Here is a 23,059-nt window from a genome sequence, read left to right as displayed (position 1 = left end):
CTATATACAGAGGAAAACCAATTCTTACAAACAGGGGAAACCCAATATTAACATAAAGGGGAAGCCCAATACGTACATACAGGGGAAACCAAATAATTACCTACAGGAGAAACCCAGTACTTGCATAGTAGGAAAAGCACAAGAAATACAGTAAGAAAACCCTATTTACATACAAGGGAACCCAATTTTTACATTAAGGGAGAATCCAATACTAACATACATGGGAAAACCTATACTTACATACATGGGGAACTCAATAATTATATGGTGTTTAAAGAAAAAAGCGGCAATAGAGTTGTATTGGCATGCAAAACGTTAAATGACGTGCTGTAGTGCGCATTTCGCATTGATGTAACAAGGTAATTTTCCAAGAATGTGACAATACCTCGACTTTTCCATGATTCACAATAAACATTTCCTTTCCAACCTCGCCCGTGCGGCAAATATAATCACCGGGACTGTACACTTGGGGTCTCAGCTTCAGAACAAGCTCTCGAAGTAAACCTTCTTCACACTCTTCAAAGATCTTAACCTGTAAAAGAACAATTAGTTTCTCTAACCCACACGCTGATGCACAAACAATTTGTCCTTTAAGTGTCAATTAAATAATACGGTGTTCTTTGAAAACAAATTTTATCAGAGGGTTGTTGAACTTACGTGCATTCAAACGCAAAATAATTTCGACAACATGAGCGATTGTGTGTTTGTGTTGAAATTAAATGGACTACCAAATAATAATGATTTGTGGCATTCTGATGGTTTTAAATTTACCTAAATATGACACTGAAAAACTGTGAATAACATTTACCGATTACAAAAATGCAACTATCTTTCTTTAAGTAAAATAAATTACGAGAAGGGCACAATACAGTACTGTTTGGATAATGTCAAGAACATTGGCACCTGAAATATATATCATATTGAAGCACTTCAGCGTTTAAATAGATAAGCCTCATTAAGAAATATAAAATGGAAAATAATTGTTTAGTTTTCAAAACAACTACACAGGTTTAAAAGTACGTATGTATTATAAATGCTAAAAAATTAGCCTTAAGAATGCCTCAGCTGTGTAACAGTCCTTTAAACCTTCAATATCATGGCAGCCATTACCATAACACTACAACTCTTATACGGATATATTTGCAACAATATCCATTTCTTGGTAGACAATGGTATTGCATTTTCATGTTTGGCTGCTGTATAGAGGAACTAAGAATCATCTCTTTTTCAGTAAGTTAAATTCACATTCAAATGAATTGTAATTCAACGATTCGATACAATCAGACGTTTTATGTTAAAATAAACATAACATATATTACAACGATTTTGAAGAAAGTTTTGATATTAAGTCACTCTTGTTGGCACGATGTTGTGCGAGAGAGTGGTCTTGTGTTGTCAAGATGTAACCAGAGTATACGGAGGAAACCCCCTTGTCCGGCTTGGTGACCACTAATCAAACTCACATCTGCAAAAGTTACGTTTTTTGTCCGTGAATCATATTGAGTTTCTTTTTGCTGCAGTCTGAAACATATCCAACACGGACTGGTTGCCTCTTATATATAGGTTTCACTACTGACCTTCTTGAGTGTTTCCAGATGAACATTGATCGCTATCTCTGTTCTAAGGCGATCAGGAAGCATATGTAGCGAAGAAGGTTCATCGATGGATTGGGTTCTGAAAATATTGTTTACCAATCATGAGAGTGTGTAAAGTGTAAAAGTACTTGCGTTTCGAGGGTTTTGAGTATGTAGGTCATTTACATTGATATCATCAGTATTGGTAAGGTTATGTAAACAGTAGTCTTTGTTGATGAAAGTATCTTACACTAAAGAACGCACTCAATCCGCTTCTACACCAGAAAACAATGACAGTGATTCGTCTATTCATGCATGGATAAAGTTTATTATTACTTGTGACATTACCTGTTCCATGTGTAATCCGCCCATCTCTTCACCCTGTTTTGCAGTTTCTCATCCACGTGTCGATGCTGCAGATAAGATTTGATCTGGTCCATTCTGAAAGTGGATATATCGTATATACTGTGTTTACTGTTTTGTTAATTATTTGTCATTAAAGGGGCAATAAACGTTGGTCACTGTGTTTAATTCTAAACAGATTCGAAATCTCCTAATACAGCTTGAATGATTTACTCTTACATAATAACAAAATAGAAAATAACGCATGAATGGAAAGTGGATATAGCGTATAACCTGTGTTCACCCTATTGTTAAATTTGTCTAACATGGGTATTGAACGTTGGTCATTTCGTTTACATTTATATATTCCATGATCATTTCTATTTGTCTGTTCCTTTTAAAAGGTGTATTTAACATGACCCTGAATATATTCTTAATCTCTTGATATATCTCAAACATTGATATTATTATATTTTAAATGATGAAAAAGATAAACAATAAGAAAGTAAAATTCAAAATTGAAACCTGGACTGAAATTCCGTTCTTGCAGCGTTCATGTTGCTAATGACGTCGCCTACGTTTCCAACAACTGCCGCAAATACAAAAACGCCAATCAAAAACGTGACGCCAGTGAAGACGAACTCCTGTAAGAAAAGTTACGAAAAATCTATGAAGGCATTATTGTTGTGGAGGAATCATAAAAATAAGCAAGTGATGAGGTTAAAAATTCATAGCAACATTCACAGTTGACCTACATATATTTTTCACAAACTTTTTTTCAAAATATGTATGCTTATCAGATACAATGCTTTTTTCACAATATTTGATAATAAAGCTTCCAGTAAACTCCTGTTGAAACATATACAACATACATATACACTTTTAAGACATTTTTGAGCGAACTTTAAGGTTAAATGTTTGATTAATAACTTAGCCGGGTCTGTCTTCGGTACATGAGACAAATGTCGTGTTATGGTCAATACCTGATCAGTCTTTGGTGAATGATGTAAAATGTTTTATAATGATCCATACCAGATCTGTCTCCGGAGGTGGCCTTTCTCCAATGGTTGTAAGGGTCATCAACGACCAGTACGTGACTCGAATATACTTCCTGAATAACATCCAATGTTTTAATAAATGTATGCATTATAAATATTAAAATTGTTTTTTTCACGATGATAATCCGATAACGACAAATGAAAACATAATACATTCACCATTAGATAAGAAAAGCCATATTTACTGATTTATTTTGTTTCTGCATACCACAATTGTTGTCGGATCACAGTTACTATAATTACATCTATCCGGACAGTTGTATAAGGTTTGACATAACTGATATTATAATTTGGATTTCTTTTATTTAAAGAAGATCTCTCAACATCTAGTATATGATCATTTTAAATCAGGTCTTGTTTGATTAAGTATGATATATATTAGAATAATTTAAATTTTGGTAAATTACCGTACAAGCTTAAAACCGGGCAAAGGTCGGTAAAGCCATATTTAGGCTACATGTATACGCGTATTAAGTTAGCACCAATTTCTTTCAAAAGTGCAATTACTATGAGCATGGCAAAAGACAGCAATTTGATCGAATCAATATGTTTCGTTTCACAAACCATATGAAGCGCGCGAGTACCTGACACAAATATTTCATCAATGCGTGACAAAACTGCGTTTGGTAGTTTCCGTTATCGCAAGTCGGCTGTTTCCGTAGACAATAAATGAAAAATATAACTACCGGATGCTAAATATAGTATTCCTGTACTACTAAGAATATTTCGAGTTTGCGAACCATTAGTATGAAACTCTAGGTTAATCTACACACAGAATCAAATCATAAATCTATCCGATTTGGAAGAAATATGTTTTGTATTCATTTTTTTTGGTCATTAACACGATTGTGTCTGCGACAGTATTAAATGAAATTGCATGTGTTCAGTGAAAGAGATATTTCTTCGATTGTGTCTGCAATCATATTTACTCTGACTACAGGTATTATGTAAAGAAAACATTACCACGATGGTGTCTGCAACGATAATTACGATAACAATAGGTATCCAGTAAAGAAAACTTTAGTTCGATTGTTTCATGTAATTGGAAAGGTTAAGAAATAAGGTTCGTCTTATCCAATATATTTCCTATCTCTCTACTATCCCCACTTGCCCCTGTCGTTCCCATTATGTTTTCTACTTCTACCCATGTACTATCGCAGCTTACTCGTGTTGTTTACAATATTTTTCCTACCAATGTACTTTCCCCTAATTCCACTGTTGTTTACATTTCATGTCCAAGTTATGTCATTTTCCTGATCGTCCGTGTTGTTTCCATTGTGTTTCCTTCCCCTGTACATTCCAGCTGTACAATTGTGTTCTGTGATTGTGTACTCATGACTAATCAATTGTACTGTTCCTATGGCTATTTCATTGAATTGTAATCATTAGTATTCAACTATTCCATCGAACTGTTTAAAATATTAGTTCATTGTCTATTTATATGGCTAGGTCATTGGATTGTTCTTATGCCTATTTCATTTTACTGATCTTACAGTTATAACGACTAGACATTTAAACATTTTACCACAAATATATTTTAGGTTATGAAAAATATTCTGATTATCTTACGGTGCTACGCGGAGTGCCAACAATAAATGAGGTGGTGTGATGTCATCAATTTTTCCCTTGAAAATTTGTTTTATTGCGTCTTTTATGAATATCGGTTTTCTAGTCAAACTACAAAACTTCTCTTATTTTATTATTTATCTGTTTAGTTACTTTTCCGGAGACGATCCAACTCGCGCAGACGTTTACAAATCATCTCAAAACGGGTCAAGAACTGACATATCACAATTAAAGAAAATTGTACATGAGCTGATACTTATACATTAAGAAAAATAAAATATTTTAGGCCTGTGACCAAAGTTCAGGGGACACTTAAAGTATAAAAGTATCAATTACCATTATACGAAGTAGATCTTAATAATTTATTTCTTCACGTAAGAAAAACTGAAATCAAGCAATATTCATTATTCAAACTCATATCATACACAAAGCTTTATGTTGTTCATAACACAAACCTTGCAAAGACGTCATACTCTGTCCCATTAGGGTAAACCCAGTCATTGGTTCCCAGTCCTTCAAACTCCGAGACAAGGTAGTAGACACAACCTATCCAGTGGATGACCATCCAGAGATTAAGCGACAGTTTGAAAGCCCGCAGGAGGTTAGGATTCCGCGTTCGACTAAAAAAAGTGTTTTGTGTATGTGACTTCTTTTGAAAATATATGCTTATCATTTGCAAAGTTTAAAAAGTTAATAAAAAGTATTGACAAAATGTTAATAGACTAAAAAGCGTTAACACAACCAATCATAAACATATCTATATGGATTGCATGCTCAGAATTGCACACACTTATTGATACGCATAAAACATTGCACCTGTCTGTAAGGTCAAAGAACCGGACCATCGTTGAGTATTTCAGAAGTCTTGGCGCTCGTACTAACAGGATCTGCAGTTTTCCTGTATTAAAAAACACACAACATGTTTATAATAGAGACACTTTAGAAAATGAACTTCTTTTCTTTATTTATGTTTATGGAGATTTTTTAAGAACACATTGACAATTTCCAGACATGAAATTACAAAATCATCAAAAAAACTTACAAACTTCTTCACAGAACTTGATGTCATAATGGAACTGATTTGACTAATATACAGCGTATTTCTAGCTTTGAAAATTCATTGGGACGATCAAAACCGCAGTAAACACTAACCTGGTATTAACGATTCCATGTCAAGAAATATAAGATTGCTGGTTACACTGACGAAAATGTAGAAATAACCCATGGGAAGAACGGAAATGACGTCAATCATGAACTCACGGCTATTCATGTACTTGTTCCTAATATGACCAGGATCCAAAACCTTAAAAAGGGAAAAATGTTATAATAAATCGAGAGTAAATAGCGTCTTTCAAACGGTATCAAGTAACTGTATCCTTTGATCAGCGAAATACGTATGTAAGGAAAATTAATTCAGTTCGGAAATGACTTAACTTGAATTACAAATACAAGCCAAGGTAAGTGGCATGCATTTAGCAAATGTTGTCTAATATAATTTGTATGAGTTTAACGAGTGTCTGATTTTGATGGATATATCTTTGCTCTCATTCAGCGTTGTCTTGCAATTATTGTCAAAGGAAACTACAAAGCGTTATCATGTTTTACGCGCGTCTTTCTTTGTAACATTTTGAACAGAGAGAAAATAAAACAAACCTCACATATCGTATTTAAATATTTAAATCATGTGTGATATGTTCGGATTGTTAATTTAGTTTTATCAGTGAAAAAAAATCATATTTCAATGTTTGAAATTTCATTTTGATATTTTTCACTGTTTTGAAATTAAAACCATCTCTTGGTTGCAAATCAAACGTTAGCGCGCACAAGGCTATGACAAAAATAATGAATAACATCTGTATTTTTATAAATAAATAATTATAATAACTTATGTTTCAATTACTTGACAAACTGGTACACTGTAAAATCAATATCTTACTAAACAGCCTTCCTCATAAAACGAAATTCGAAGGTGAACGGCTATATCCAGGAGGAATATCACATCTGCGATCGTTTCTAATAGCGGAAAAAATGATTCTTCGTTAGCCTGAAAAAATAAAACCTAAGTGCTATTGATGATAGAAAATGGTAACATAATGACTTTCTTTATCTATAAGTTACATCTATGGATGAGAGGTCAGAGCATTTGAAATTGTAGGGATAAGCCATGCTTATTATATATTCGATTGTAAATGTATATGTTATGCTTTCATTTGAATAACAAACAGAGACACTGGAATGTTTAAATCCTGACTTATCATCCCATGAGACATTCCTAAAAAAGTGCCAGAAACATTTTGACATTCTAATTCAATACCGTGCATATCATCAGGCTCCAATTTACATTTTCTCTTTTAAGTTCTGTGTAAATACGTTTCGTATTCTCCTGATATGGATAAACTGACGATAATATGACAAGAGCTTCTCTAATATTCGCCAATATTGTTTTGCGTATAGCCTTAACGGTGATCCGTTCTCATTACTTGTTATATTTGCGTCCTTAATGTATCTGAAAGAGCTTTGTATCAATCAAGAGATATAACATCGATGCCAATGTCTTAAAATTGACTTAAGATGTAGCTGGTTATTGCAATAACTGAGAAAGATTACAAGTTCTCAACATACAAATAGTCGCAGTCCGACAATTTTCCCTCTAACATCAAAAATGAAGCGCTGATAAATGGTTATGTCTTTAACTCATTATCACTAGATCCCTGCTGATTATTTATTAGCAGATATTATATTTATGTCAAATAATATGGAAAATTTACGAGCATTACACTATAGATATATGAATAAAGGTAATTATTAATGATGATAAATCCCACACTTAATTCTTAACTATACACGTTAGGTTTGCATCCCTATATTATGCTATCATCTGTTTTAATGTTGAAATATAACAAACCAGATCCTTCATTTCCTTGAAGGCAACTCTGAGCGCAATTACTGTGATGTTATAAACGATTGCCATTGTCACGATTCCCTGGAAACAAAGAAATAAAGAAGAGATAAAACAATACGTTATATCAAGTAGTAGAATAATATTTGTATATCAGACAAGGCATATCTCCTTAAACACATAAAAGGGTTAAACTATGGTGAACGTTTGACTTTTGTTATTGTTTTTAACCTCTCGCCAAGGGGATATTTCTCGACCTGAGCCCTATTAGGAAACTTCCCGATACATAACAATAGACACCATTTCTTAATTCCATTTGTCTTCTGTTTTCAGTTTATCGACTTTTCCAATTTAAGCCAAAACCCTAATTGTTTTTCGAGGGGCTTTTTTTATCTTTTCTCATAACTTTTATGGTGGTCAAACTCAATATCGTTAAGCAAGACGAAAGTGAAACTACATTCACGTGTATTCAAAATTAGATGATAGTTGATTACATAGAAATTACCATTCTGAGTGCGTTTTACCCAGAAACAAAAGACTTAAATATATAATTACATAAAAAATCCTCCCGAGAAACAATATTCCCTTTTATTCTCGCTTTATACGTTTCCCTTGACGGACAAATCTGCCATACAGACAAAACCCATTCATTTCCTATAATTATCGTGGTCTTACCAGCCAGTAATAAACTATAATTCCATCTGGATCGAGAATAATATCTGACAGCGTTAGGTCTTCAATTCGGCTGTTCTGGAAACATATGTATATGCATTTAAAGCAATGAATAAGGATGACACAGTGCATATGAATGCTAACAATAATCACATGATGTTATTTAATCTTAGCATTAAAACATCTACGATAATGCATGCTTTGAAGTTAGACTAGTACTAAACCAAATTATATAATTTCGGACAACAGTCTTTATTCCGCGTATTGAAAGTTAGGATCAACGATGAAATAGATGAAAAAAAATTAATAAATGCGTGAATATATTTTTTCTGATAAATGCTATTGTTGTTACTTGCGAATTAATGTATATGTCTTTTCATTTTGTTTTAAAATGTTTCTTTCCCACCAAAACACATTGTTTTTAAATTTATATGTTGTAGGGTCTCCTAAATACCGAATAGCATCTGATATTAATGATGATACAGGTGGATATGAACTGATAGCTGCTTATATGAGTCCTGTAATTGGTGATTCAATAGCAAATAATAACAGGAATGATATAGAATTATATAATTATATAATTTAATTTTATAATAATGATTCTTTGGCCTTTTTCACAAATTCACTTAAAATTACCTCTAAAAAAATTGAAGATATGAATTTTTTACATAAAATAATTGTTTCCGTTTCAGCAGACACACCTTCTTTTAATGTTATCATTTGTTAACGAATATATAATGTGATTCTCTCATTTATGAATAACAATCTATTAGCTACATTCCTAGACAGTTTGACAAAACTTCTTTAATTAAAAAACATACTGAATGCAAAATTTAATTCCAAGAAGTGTTAGTTGTGTGCTGTTGAATCGTGGTTCTTGTTTGTGATTTTTTTTGTGCTCTATGTCTTTGGGGTTTACCCTGTGCCATTAAACGGGGTGTATGTTTAAGCTTTTGGCAACTGATCTTGTTTTTGTAGTTTTTCATATACCTATTGTAACAATTAAAGTTCCTAAGATGTTTTTCCCCAGATGTTTTTGTTTAATTTCCTTCCTACAAATAAATTGCATCTCTTAAATCTTAGACACTTTGCATAACCCAATCATCTGGAAGGAATGTTGCAGTCCAATATTACTGCAAATGTTTCCTTGTAAGTGATTATATTCTATTTCAGGATCTCTACAGTAACATAGACAGTTACAGTAAAGCATGATTATAGTTGCTAATAATTGCCACTGTTATTGCTGATGTTGATGTCGTTTTTTTTGTGTCACTACGTTAGGTGTGTTGGTGGTCTGGTTATATAGATTGTGGTAGTTAAAAGGTCACCTAGTTGGCTGAGTTTTGTGTTTCCGTTCTTATCCTGTTTTGAAATTCATTTCTAAAAGCTATTGGTCTTGCATAATTATGTTTGTCCCACATATAAAGTGTATTGCTACGTTTAAGGTGGTAATAATCCTTGTGGATTTTGTGGTTGTTTCATCACATTTGTATGAATGTTTTTGACAACGAACAGTGACGTTGCTCTTCCTCGGCAAAAACACATGGACTGGTGAACCAATTGGTTTGCTGTTATGTTTACACGATAAGAATTGTAAGTCGCTCGTCATTCTTAATTAAGTATTCATTTTCATGCCAAATACCCTTTCAATGAGGTCATGTTGATTAACTGTGGTAAGTTTTTCCCTGAAGGTGTATGTCTGCACCCAAAAAGGCTCTTGCTATGATAATGAGTTGATGAAGGCAAAACATTGTTTAAAGTATATACATATCCGTTTTTGTTTGAGTAAACAGTTGGGTATATTCAATGAAAGCCCAGATTGTGATATTATGTACACATAGAGAGAGAAACATTGCAAAATTGTTGTCAATTTATCACGGAATTCGTTTGCTAACAATTCATAGAATATGGTGTATTCCTTAACTGCACATGAGTGTCAATAGCCTTATTTTACTGAAATACATGTTCGTTGCTTAACCTCTTAACGAAAGAAAGCCAGAAGGTGTTTGTACGCAAACTCCGCCGAAAAAGCTTGACAAAATATTATGTATCATTAATACAAATTTAATTAATTCGCAGTTGTCAGAAATTCACATTTAAACGTGATAAGTCATACTATGATCTTGTCTGTGTTCATCAAGCGGTCACGTTTCACACTTAGCTCAAGGTTACTAAATGAGGAAGCGAAATGTTACCTACACTGACATCTAATATAAGTTAATATTTATCAATCATATGAGGTATGGATGTATTTACATCGAATATGTCGTTATTAAATAAGCAAAATAATGAGAGTATTTATCCATCATATGTGGTATGAATGTTATTGCATTGAATACTTTTAGTAAATTTAGCAATTGAAGATACCAAACACTTTCATTCACTAAAAGAATAAGATAGTTATTAAACTTTTTATTCTGCTAATGTTTTTAATTGCAAGAAAATAGATTTCTGAAACGTCAAACGTTACTATTGATATAGATTTGATGATGTAGAACTGTACGTAATTTGTATGTCAGTAGTCTCAATATTTTATAAAAGTCACATCAAACAGGATTGGCAAATGCAAAGCGACAAAATAAAACAAGAATCTGCTGTCTTGGTGTTAATTAATACTTCTCTACTTAAAGTTTCTATGAAGATAAATATTATTTTCGAAGGTATTCGAAGACCGTATCATCTTCACAAACTATAAAACGCAAAATATAGATTTTTTACTAGCGTACTATTTTGGTTGTGTTTAAAATTATTTTAGCATATCATACATTTCATTCGATTATTCTCAGCAAAGTCATAATTAATATTTCCAAGATCCTATTATGCTACATGTCTTGACTACTAATTTCATAAACATAATTGACTCTGTAGAATCACCATAGACGTAATACCGCCTTAAGTGCAAGGAACATACATAGTCAATTATTTTATTATTGCAAAACACAAAAGCTAAACCACAAATTATAATTGTTATCAGTGTATGAATGTGACTAACATTTCTTCTACATACTCCAAACAAGGCTATTGTCGATTTAACCAAATTCGACCACCATTACTACACAATCTGCAAAAGTGGCTTTTTCGATGGCCAGAATCTCGATAAGTAGCATTGTTAACTTCTATCGAACTGATTCGATACTTGTCTTACCAGTCGGGATCTTCTACCTGGATTATTTACGTTTTTACCATTTTCGAATCTGACTGTAAATGTTGTAACACATAAACAAATTATTCAGTTCAAGAAAGTACCTTTGAAGAAGTCGACCGCCGGATTCCCAATTCCCAGTCCGGTTGGTCCTCCTCTGTTTCCGAGATCTCCGTCGGTCGCGTTTCACTAGTGCCTCCGTCGGCGGGCGGTGTCGACGCTCCCTCACTGTTTGCGTCTTCGTCGTCGGCATCTTCCGACGGTATCCGCTGGTGGTCAATGGTTCCCATGTTTCTGAAAGAGGAAGGTACTGAAATTGTCTCCTACCTAAAGGTTTATCTGCTCCGTTCATAAATGTCGGTTCTATCTCTCGACTCATTTTTTTGTTTGAAAATCCGCACTGCTTTTTATATTACAATTTACCAAACATACTTGCAGATGTTTGTATTTTGCTGATGTATGTTGACAGTCATATCTATTGTTGATATACTTTTTTATCAGTCACTAACATGTACGTGAATTAGTACAAGTTCCTGAAATATGCCTTAATCATCAACATTCAAACCACGGACGGACGATGACCTTGCTTATTTCTTGCGGTAAACTATATAATTCAATGTTTTTAAATATTCAATTAAATATAATCAAATTCAATCATCTTTTGGGTGTTCAATCGCTTATTTCCCTTCTTTGTGTCCATACAATTACACACTTATCCCACAACAGTGGCCTTAATGCATATGTTCGTGTGTATAAATAAATCAAAACGATTAAAGATTTAAACAGAAATTAAACACATCATAGAGCGTCACACCTTTCTCACGTTACATGGAAATACATTTTGTTTCTTAAACCAAAACTAATTATCGTTTTATTCATTGATTTCATAAAAAAATACTTACACATTGTTGCAAAAATGAGCAATCCATTTCGTTTTCTTATCCTTCATTGTTTTAATCACGGTAATATTTTCAAACCGCTATCGCAAGAGCCTTTAATGCATATCATTTTTATTTTATCATCTTAAATCTCGGGTAAATGAATTATGCTCGTGATATATGAATGTTAGGTATGAACGAGTGTTTATAATAGGTAATCAAAACGTCAGCCAGACTTAAAGAGGACATTGCACTTTAAGAGGGTAATATTTCACATTGCACTTGAGCAACTCCTTAATGATGGCTTTTATTTTCAATGCACACATGCATTTTGAATAATGTTTTACCCATGTGAAACGTTAGTTGGCTATTCCTTCACTTTATCTCATATATACGTTATCTTTAGTGTTGGCTCTCGGATGGTTCTGCATTCGTCCTTTATAGTCTAAACATTTTGGCAATTGAATAAAAGGTCAAAGCACAAAATAGACCAAAAAGCAAGCAAAACATTAGACAATGCATAAGGTTACATTATACAAGAATAGGTTTATTGGAGCTTCCGCTCTAGAACAATCATTTAACAATTCGTTCTGGCTAAACAAAGGCAATAAACATGACTGGCAAAACATTGTTTGGAAGCTGTCGACTTAAAATGATTGAAGTGGAGCAATTTAGGAATTTCGTCCATAATTCCAATATTTATGTTGAACGAGTAGAATCAAGAGAATATTAGGTGTAGTTTAATATATATTTACATTAAAATAAACCTTGAATTTCAGGTATTTCAAAATTCTTTTCACCATTTCGTCTGCATAATGGAATTTAAATTTCAATAAATGGTATATGTATTCACAGTCGAAGTATGTGTTTAATTGAAAGAGAAAACCAGAACATGTCACCCCAAATCAGCAATTATGTTAATATAAAGTCAATAATTGAACTAAGGGAACACCAGTGAAATATTAATACCCAAAATACGTTAATAATATAGTGTAGATGTCTACATAATATCTGAATTATCAATTTGTGTTGTAATACCTGATAATACCCTGATGAAGTCATCGCCTTTAGCAGTACTGCATTTTGTCGTTTTCGCTGCGGATGAAATTGTGGTGGAATTCTAATGAAGCAAACAGTTTTTATTTGATTGTGACCGTAAAACATTGATTTATGGATTTATTCAGCATTTGCAGTATATTGGTTTCCTTATTTTATTTATATATCCATCTATTAACGCGGGCATTTCTATCGACCCTTTTATTCTTGTACAAAACCTTCATTTATCAAACAAAATATTGCTAAAATCTTAGATAATGTTAAATTCTACCATAAATGAAACATACAAATAAAACCAATTAGCTGAAAGAAGCCATTTATCACGGTCAAGACACGTAAACGTAGAGGTACAAACTTAGGTCAGACGGAAAGAAACTGACCTTATACATCCCAATGTGTGCTCAGTGTTTAGTGCTCTCTTTTTAATACATAAGTTAAATATTAACACCAAGATTGTAATTGGATGAACTCTGAAAGTATCGCTAGCTACGTTTTAGGCATTTACCTAATGTTTTAAGAGTTTAAGTAAATTGATTGTGACCGATGTTTAAATCATTTTAATGCCTATATGTTGAAAGGCTGAATACCATGAATGATTTAAACCGTAAACAGTACATGCACCAGCTTTATAGTAATACCAAGAAAAAGATATACGTATATTTTCTTCTTTATTTATTGTAGATGATACTTTGTGCAAATATTATTAAAAGTATATGATATTATAATTCAAAACATACTTTGGAGATATAAACGTTAACAAATCATTTGCAACACTAATTGACTAACGTATACAAATAAACGAAGAACTGTTAATTTTACGCAATATTTCTCCAACACATATCTGTTTTCACTATATAGAAAGACATAATAAATTTTGTATTACAGAAACGTTGCTATGACTCAAACGGTACCTTTCGATTTTAAGTGATAATCAAACATATAGCAAGAACTATTATTACTATAGATTGAATAAAACCTCTAATTGACATAAAACTAACCTTAGTATGCCCAAACTGTGTCGTCGCAGACTGACTTTAACTTGAGAAATGCGCATTTACGATGAAATAGTCGCTGGATAAGCTGTAACAAATTTCCTTCTTTGATTTAAACAACAGCATGTTCTTAAGAATTCCAATCCGAATAAATCTTTCTAGCAATGTTGTAGCCAAGTTTTAGCACATATATCCTTAAATAGGAGACATGAAATAAACAGCTGATTCTAGTGATAACATCGAATCAATAAGAGCATACGAATAAAAGACAAGTATGTGATAATTTCTTGCCGTTGGTTTGAACATCTTTTTCCATTACTTTCACGAATGAAGAAAAATATTATGGTCGAGGTTACATTGTTTCGAAATAAAATGTTCCGATAAAGAAATACAATTTGAATTACCCGTAAAATCTTTAAATATCATTATGATATCTTTTCTCAAAATGTTTTAAACTATTTTGGAGCTTTAGGGTAAAGGAATAAACCAGTAAGCATTGTCTTTGATAACATGGTTGATCACTTTGATAATATGTAGATTCAAAAATAATAGTTATTGCAGTTCTATCAGAAGTTTATTTGGGAACCACGAGTATACAATTAAGTTAAAGTAAAACTATTTACTAAAGGAAAACTTACTGCCGCCCTGCCAGAGTCCTTGATCCACGCCTGATAAATAATCCTCTCAACATGTCTTTTTATTAAATGGATTTATATTTATATCTATCCATAATGAGTGATAATAACATTGTGTTGCTTTAAATGAATTTATGTTAGATCCATCAACAATAGGTTTACGGCTGCTGGGCATGTGTCAGTAGTTTTCAGTATTGATGTCTATCTAAGTGGCCTATATGATACGCTTGGGTCAAATCTTCATCGTAGCTGATGTGAATGATAACACTTTAGGTACATAATTGTTCACCTTGAATACATAATTTATTTGGTATTTAAATGCAAAATGCTTGTAAACGTCTTTATACGTTTGTCTAAATAAACAATAATTCAATGGACAAGATTTATGTCACGTACATTTATATTTTTCTTACTATATTGCTTTATTGATTTAAAATATCTTTCTATAATCTATTTTACTTCAAAAAGTTGAAACACAAGTACAAATACTTTTTTGGGAATACAGAATGTTGGGAAAAACACACACAATTACTGGATGCACCGCATTCATTATCCCTCCTACACTAGGCGTCTAAATTGGGAAATCATGTTTGTTAAATTTAATATTATGAAAAACAACAACTGGCATAAGCCAAGCAGTTGAAAATTCAAAAATAGGCCCTATATAAGGGCACAAGGCATGGGCTCAAACGACATTGAATTATAGGCACACATATATTAATATCACATAGAGAAATATAAACACCCAAAACAAACTAACAACATTTAAAGCAATAAAAACATCACAAAAGAACATACTATTATCGAAAATGCTTTACCGTTGGACGATAGGATAACCGCGTTTGATAAGTCACTAAAACAAGAGTTCACTGGAACTCGAGTCAACTTGGGGCTTAAACTTGTTGGCCTCACCAGAGCACTCATCAACTTAAAACAATGAAGATTAAAAAACAAAAACAACAACATATAATCTGTTCAATAAATTTCAAGTACTTAACGACCGGATATCAGCATCCCCTGTACACGAAGGAATCAAGCCTGAACAACAGTAATAGCTCTTAAAGAGTTACAATAAAGTCACTCAAAGACAACTTTTAAACATAGTTCTCCTAAACAATTTTTAATAGTATATATTCATTTAGTCTAAGAATAAAAGTATCACTGTAAAAACTAGATGGAAAATGAAAATGAGATGTAATTGGACAATAAAAATATATAAATTCTGTGTATATTTTGTACATGCGCACAGCCGTCAGCCAAGAAATGGTCTTAAATCAAAGGAAGAAGATACGTTTTATTCTCCACGAAAACCATTCGCGGACTGCAACGCTCACCTCGATCAAAACCAAGTTTAGGAAATATTATTATATTAGAAAAAGAAATTGAGATGATGGTCAATTGCATCTTGAATTTGATGTCAAACTTAATCAAGTCTTTTAAAAACATAATAAGAGCACCACTTGTGGAATTTAAAACAAAAATGTCAAAAGAGTTAAAACGTTTGTCAATTAATGTCGTTCCAAGGGGTTGAGATTGACATGAATTTTAATTCAAGTAAATCACTTTTTCAAATACTAAAAGGCATGTATCATGTAAAAAAGAGCCAACATACATTCGAGTTCAATAAGTATATTTTAGGTCATTAAGTCGATTTTTGAGTCTTTTTGGAGAAAGCATTTCAGTTTCACGTAGCTTTTTGAGAGTGTCGCCATATACATCCGGATGAGAAATAGCAATAACAACCACGGTTGATATCAGAAAATACAAATACAAAACAACGTAATAAAATATTTTCAAAATCGTCTCTATTGCAAATTAATATTTGGAACAAACAGTGATTTAACATAATTATCATAAAACACAATGAACGTCAACATTCTATACGAGAAAGAGATAAACAAAGCAAGGTTTTAGGTGATTTGGACCGCAATTTTAGACGGGAACTCAGGAATATTTGAGTGCAAGTTGAATATAAACAGAGATATTACTGTTTTTATAACAACAACGTTACTTCGAGATGGTAATATATTCAGGCACACGTTGTATTAAAGTACGAGTATATTATAAGACAGTGTCAATATCATCGACTTCTTATTTGCAATTTGTCCACCCTGTCTATATTCTGGTCGGTGTGAATATGCATGTGTTAATGATGTTCAAAAATGCAATGAACATTTTATGACAGAACCGATTAGTTTTTTTATAAGAGTTTACATATTTATTTACAAGATAGGTCAATATGTTATCGGAAATTGCACACCCTCAAGCGTACTTCTTGTAATTGTAGCTGGAAGGAATACGGCAGTTTCGACTTTTAAATGATATCTAATCATGTCTGAAGCGTTTTTTTACCATTTTGATACAAATGCGTTCATTGTTTTCACACAAGACTTTTAGCGTTTATAAGGGAAGGCATACTCAGTCGTCACAAAACTGTTTTATAATGCCTTATGTTGTTCTAGTATATACTACCAGTTGTGTCCAAATGAAAGTTTGTATTGATTATACAAAGACACGCAAGTACAAAACGTGTTCAAGGTTACCACATAGATACAAACTCCTCCATACAACGGTAATGGAAACAACCGGTCACCTGATTTGTTGCGAGATTAAACTAGTCTACTTTAACACCCGATGTCAGAAAGGGATACAACATTGGATTCCCTGACAACCGTGTTCGACCAGCTCAGCACTTAAATGTATGTACAGGTAGGTTTTTATTTATCATTGATGGTTTTCTTACACATTTCGTCTTTCGGCAAAACTCTCTTAGATACGTGGACCTACTTATTAAATGCCTAGATGAAGCAATACTTATATTTCTCCATTCATTGTCAATACGTTCACCTGTATATGAGATAATATAGATGCATTTAAGTTAATTTGCGTACATCGTTAGTTTATTGATATTACTCATTTAACCACAAACGAATGATTGCTTGTCGAATTGCATCACCCATCTTGCCGATAAGGTGTATATGTTTCAATTTGTTTCTTCCTAATCAATATTGAAAGCAATCAAAGACTTGTTTGACACACATCCACACAACCCTTCCTCCATGGACGTTAGTTGTTCAGACGCGGAGTAATACCACCGATAATAAATCAACAAAAGTGAAAAAAAAATGTTTGTGTGTGTGTGTGTGTGTGTGTGCGTGTGTGTGCGTGTGTGTGCGTGTGTGTGCGCGTGTGTGCGTGTGTGTACCTCTTGTTGTTCGAACGACTATTTTCTGCATCTCAAACTCGTTTATATTTAAGATAAAAATCTCATATTACGACATGTTTAAGTACACAATACTTCAACTACAGTTATTTGATGATTTTATTTCGTGCCCTATTATCATGCTTAAAGAACACTGCAATGTTTTGGTAATGTACAGTTTAATGTATAATTGTTATTTGAATAATTAAATAAAATATCGTTCACTGAATGTTATTGCACACATGAAGTTAATTTGGCATTTCATATTTATGGGTTTATTTTAGCGTTCCGATGAAAATCTAACTAAAATCTAGTACATATTAGTATATCTTTTCGAGCTTAACGTATCAGTTTAGAAAGTGATTATTTGTTTAACGAGTCAAACTTGACGTTTATTTTGATTTTGTGACACTCACTTACATAGAACTTCCTAATCGTACGATAATCTGTCGTAGTGCAAACAACGTGTCTTTTCTTTTGCTTTCTTCGCGATATGGTGCGTATATTTTGCATTGTTTTCTTATTATGAAGTATTTGGAAGACGCTATCACTTTGTGATAGAATGTAATTTATATGCTAAACTCCGTAAAAGATACATTCCAAAATATTATTGGTCCAATCCCAGTATGTATAAACTGAAACGGCTCTTCAAAAGTAATAATATTTCTAAACTCAGTATTTATGCACATACGTAGATAAGGCTTTTAAATTTAAAAAAAGTTTACAAAGATAAACAACCTTTATTTTTATTTGTTTTGTTATAATATGTTGCCTTTCTTTCTTTGTATGTATTAGTAATTTTTTCTTTGATTTGTATGTATTCAAGATCGATATTTTTGTCTTTGGAATTTGTAAATGTATAATGTGTAAAAAGTTCACTTTTCTTAGATTTCTATGGTGCACTATGTTGGCACTGTATGTATTTATAGGTATATGAACACCTTCTCCGTATATGATGTCGACTTGCACCTTAAGGAAAACGTTGTCTCTAATCATGACCTTCGTTACCTGTAAAATGTTGTAAAATTTAAACAATTCTTACGTGCTCCACTTGCTATGTCATTTGTAAATTTAAATCATGTATTTAGTTTTTCTCACGGGCCATGTGGCTTATTGAACATGTATTCAAAATAAACTATCCATCTATATTATTATTTAAACTTATTACATTTTTTTTTCTTTTTTTTTAAAACAACAGCAACATTTTATTTGTCATTTGCTAATATTAGGTTTCTTTTCAATAAACTGTATGCCAATCGCTGTTTGGTGGTTTCATAGAAAATGTCTTCTCTTTTTTCTACCCTACAGACACACGCGATGCCCTTGAGGATACACATTTTATCATCACAATGAGTTAAGCTTTCACAGTAGTCGTGAAGACTGTTACAAAAATATTTCTTAAGGAAAAAAGGTAAAAATTCAAGATATTGCTTCCGTTGCAACAACATTATGTGATACTGTGGGTAAATGAAAACTGCGACACAAGGAAACCCTTAAACTACTTTGAATTTCTGGCTGAACAGCGTCATTTGATAAATTATTCACGCCGCTTGAACAACTCCATCGTTAAATTCATGTCTAAGTGTCTCAGTTCGCTATTGACACAGACAGGTGTATGACTGTATTATATCGGTGTATCGAAACAATACATAATAATAAACAAACAAGACTAATAAGATAATCAATAAATTAAGGATACTATTACTTGACAAAAAGGCTGAGCTATTTATTTTTTAACGTGAATCTTATGTTTGTTCAAACTTTTATTAGTATGTACAAATAACGTAATGACAAAAGTACACAAGACATAACTATAATTAATTTTATCAATGATAACTGCATTTATTTGATCCATTGTATATATGTATAATGATAACATCAATTAAATGTTTCTCTTTCGATTTTTAGTTTGCATTGTAGGCTTGTTATATATGTTGCGATTTGTAATGGCGCATGTTTAAAATCACAAATGTTTGCGATTAGCTATTGCAAAATGTAGTAATAAGTTCTTCGTGGTATTATCGACAGAACAAAATGTGATAATGACTTACAAATAACACCAATCAGTCGATCAGCTTTAATATGACAAATAGTTAATGCTTTTTGCACCGACAATGTATGTGCACGAATAGAAGGATTGCAATAATTTATTGTATCAAATTTGATCATAATTATATTTTTCATCGTTTAAGTATTGAGGAGAATTGTTTCAACATGTTGGATGAACAACTAGTTCATATAATGCGAACAAATGTTAGTTTCCAACTCTATATTTTATTAACTTAAAACAATGAATTCACTTGTGAAGCTAATGCCAACAAACAATATGAATGTACAATGCATCAAATGTAAAACGAAATGTTGCCCGGTTAGTTCAGTGGTAAGCACACTCGCTTTTCACCAAGTAGACCCGAGTTCGATTCCCGACATTGTAGTATGTGAGTATGTGTTGTTTGTCATTAGGCCGGACATGTGGTTTTCTACGGGTACCCCGGTTTCCTCCACACAAAACACGACTACAATTGTTCACAACCTTATTGTCTTAGCATAAGTTATATGACTATCTTCACAATATTTCTAAATAAATATCGTTTAATTAAAACAGAAAAATGTTGCATCTGATCAAAGGACATAGATCGTTACTTTGTTTTATGTTTTGCCACACTTTAGTGAGCACAGTATAAACTCAAATGAAATCTACTTACAGTGCCGTAATATGTCTTTTGCAGATGTTGAAGAACGGAAATGAAGGCATTGTATTGAACTAAAATGTCCTGCTTTTCACAAAAGATTTTAGAAATAACCACAGAAATGTCCTCATTATATACTAAATAGAATAATTCATCCATTTAAAGGAGTACCATGTAAAAATGTTATTCTTAAAGATATTTCCAATATGCAAATTCAATATATATCAAGTTCGCCTAAACATTATTAAAAACAATATTTCTGAAGGAGTCATACACGTCTCAGACAGTCTTTTGTTTAAACGTATCAGACACAGCGATATCCATGGCGTACTGAAAGATAAAAATTCTCGGTCAACAACACTGTTGCCTTGCTTACATGGAGAAGTATTGGTCGTGATGAACGATACTTTGTCAGTCGATATGAACATGAACTGTTTGCTCGTTTTAGAGAACTCCAAGAGAGAGAGAAGACAGAATATTACTATATAAGCACATCAAGACATCCAATCTACAAATAAATTTGCTTTTCATTCAAAGGAACCATCGGCAACCTCCTAGAAGAAAAATCGCTATGCACAGCATACACACAGACTATGCACATTACATTCTTTGTTTAATTGGAACTGTTTTTTTTTCAACAGAAAATCGTAAGAAGTGCACAATTACTAATGTCATATAGCACTGCCTGAAACAATATTATGTATCGAATCATTTCTGAAACAGTTTTGAGAGGAATACATACAATTCGGTTAAAAACCAGAAGTGCTAAAACCTGAACTCACTTTGAAGGATAAGTAATGTCTCTTTGTGTCACATTTAAATAATGATTTCGCATATTTGAACGACACATTTAGCTTTAAGGCGTAGATATCACCATGAAAAAACTCTACCTAATTGCCATGATAAAACAAAATCCTAAAGTTACTTGAACAATAAGATACAAAAATGGCTCTATGTGTCACATTTGACCATTTAAATACTGATGTTTCTTATTGGAAAAATTTAGGCTTAGATATCTCAAGATATAACTTCACTAGATAACCCTGATTAAACATTTTCCTCAATTGTATTTAAACGACAAGGACGTTAAACTTTAAACAGGATCATAACTCTTGCTCAAGTAGTTTGCCTGACATTATAATACGAGCAGAAGTGCATCTGCACGGCTTTTAAATGTCGTAAATTGTGCAAACATTTCCTTTATTGTTTGCTAGTTTGTTAAGTTTTATTTCATTGCATTCTAATATCGAAAACCTGCATCGTTGGCAATCGGGAGATACATAATACCTGAAGATGTTCTCTGTTTTCGCTGACAGTCACAAGGCATGGCACTCATTAATGTTTTTGTTTTACTTTACAAAGATCAATTCACTTAAATTTTATCGACCAATAATTTAAAAAAACAACTTTTTTTTGCCCTCCATGGCCGATGCAGGCATGTTTTAAGTCATATTTGTTGTTGTTTTTGTGTCTTTTTTATTTCTGATTTATCTTTTAGCATGGTCCTGTTGTCTTCAAAAGAGCAATGGACATATTTGGCGTCTGTGCTTGGTTGTGTATAGCCTTTATTTCATAACAAATTTATCCACTAAAATTTAAAGATTCAACAACTTCAATACCATAATGTAAGAAGATACTAAGCAACATCTTATAGTTTAAAGTATGATGAAGCGACGTATTTATACATAAATACTTTAAACTATAAGATGTTGCCTAGTATCATACATTCCGGTTAAAAGTACATTCGTCTGCAACATATAACGTATGCATATGTAAATTTAGATTTTCGTTGATTTTGCTATATAACGTCTGATGAAATAATGCAAGCAATGTAGAATAATACAGCAACAAAGGAGAGACAAAGCTTCTTTCTCTATTATGTCATAGTTGTTTCTGTTTGTGCATATTACACCTCTCTATTGTTCATTACGACCATAGCAAATTTTATTCAGCTCAAATGTTCATAATATACTATTGAAATTGCAATGTTGAAATAAATATCTCTTAAACAAATGTAGAATATAAAAGCAAACACTCACGGCGCTCCAAAGTGTTTTCGGCAGACGCTAAACAAATTTATCGTCGGCATGTTTTTATCGAACTTTTCCCTGCTATGATGTATTTCACATTTAATATTTACACTTCAAATGCACGGAAAAACTTATGTTAACATAACTTTTCGGATATCCGATTCACACATCCTGATTTGATTTCGGTTTGATATGAAGGAGTTGAAGTATAGCTTTCTAATTTATAACATATGTTAGCTCAATGATAACAAAAATCGTTCGATTGCCGTTTGATAAAAATGGAAATAGTTATCTAAGGTTGTTAGATGTTTTGATTCTAAATG

General features: G+C 32.5%; 1 protein-coding gene across 1 annotated transcript in view; it reads right to left on the bottom strand.

Annotated features, from left to right (window-relative positions):
- LOC128209367 (cyclic nucleotide-gated cation channel alpha-3-like) overlaps positions 1-22,867 on the bottom strand; it is a 28,623-nt gene extending 5,756 nt beyond the window's left edge. Inside the window, exons 1-13 of the mRNA XM_052913387.1 lie at positions 22,746-22,867; positions 11,358-11,547; positions 8,115-8,189; positions 7,446-7,523; positions 6,477-6,584; positions 5,693-5,843; positions 5,357-5,438; positions 4,996-5,160; positions 2,949-3,027; positions 2,442-2,560; positions 1,923-2,015; positions 1,578-1,674; positions 386-532 (exon numbers count right to left, since the gene is read on the bottom strand). Coding sequence (XP_052769347.1) covers positions 386-532; positions 1,578-1,674; positions 1,923-2,015; positions 2,442-2,560; positions 2,949-3,027; positions 4,996-5,160; positions 5,357-5,438; positions 5,693-5,843; positions 6,477-6,584; positions 7,446-7,523; positions 8,115-8,189; positions 11,358-11,547; positions 22,746-22,795 — 1,434 coding nt within the window. The 5' untranslated portion in view covers positions 22,796-22,867. The remainder of the gene's footprint in view (positions 1-385; positions 533-1,577; positions 1,675-1,922; positions 2,016-2,441; positions 2,561-2,948; positions 3,028-4,995; positions 5,161-5,356; positions 5,439-5,692; positions 5,844-6,476; positions 6,585-7,445; positions 7,524-8,114; positions 8,190-11,357; positions 11,548-22,745) is intronic.
- Between the last annotated feature and the right edge of the window lie 192 nt (positions 22,868-23,059).

Source organism: Mya arenaria, chromosome 11, assembly GCF_026914265.1.
Source record: "Mya arenaria isolate MELC-2E11 chromosome 11, ASM2691426v1".
NCBI classification, from domain to species: Eukaryota; Metazoa; Mollusca; class Bivalvia; order Myida; family Myidae; genus Mya; species Mya arenaria.
This window is presented reverse-complemented; position numbering and strand designations above follow the sequence as displayed.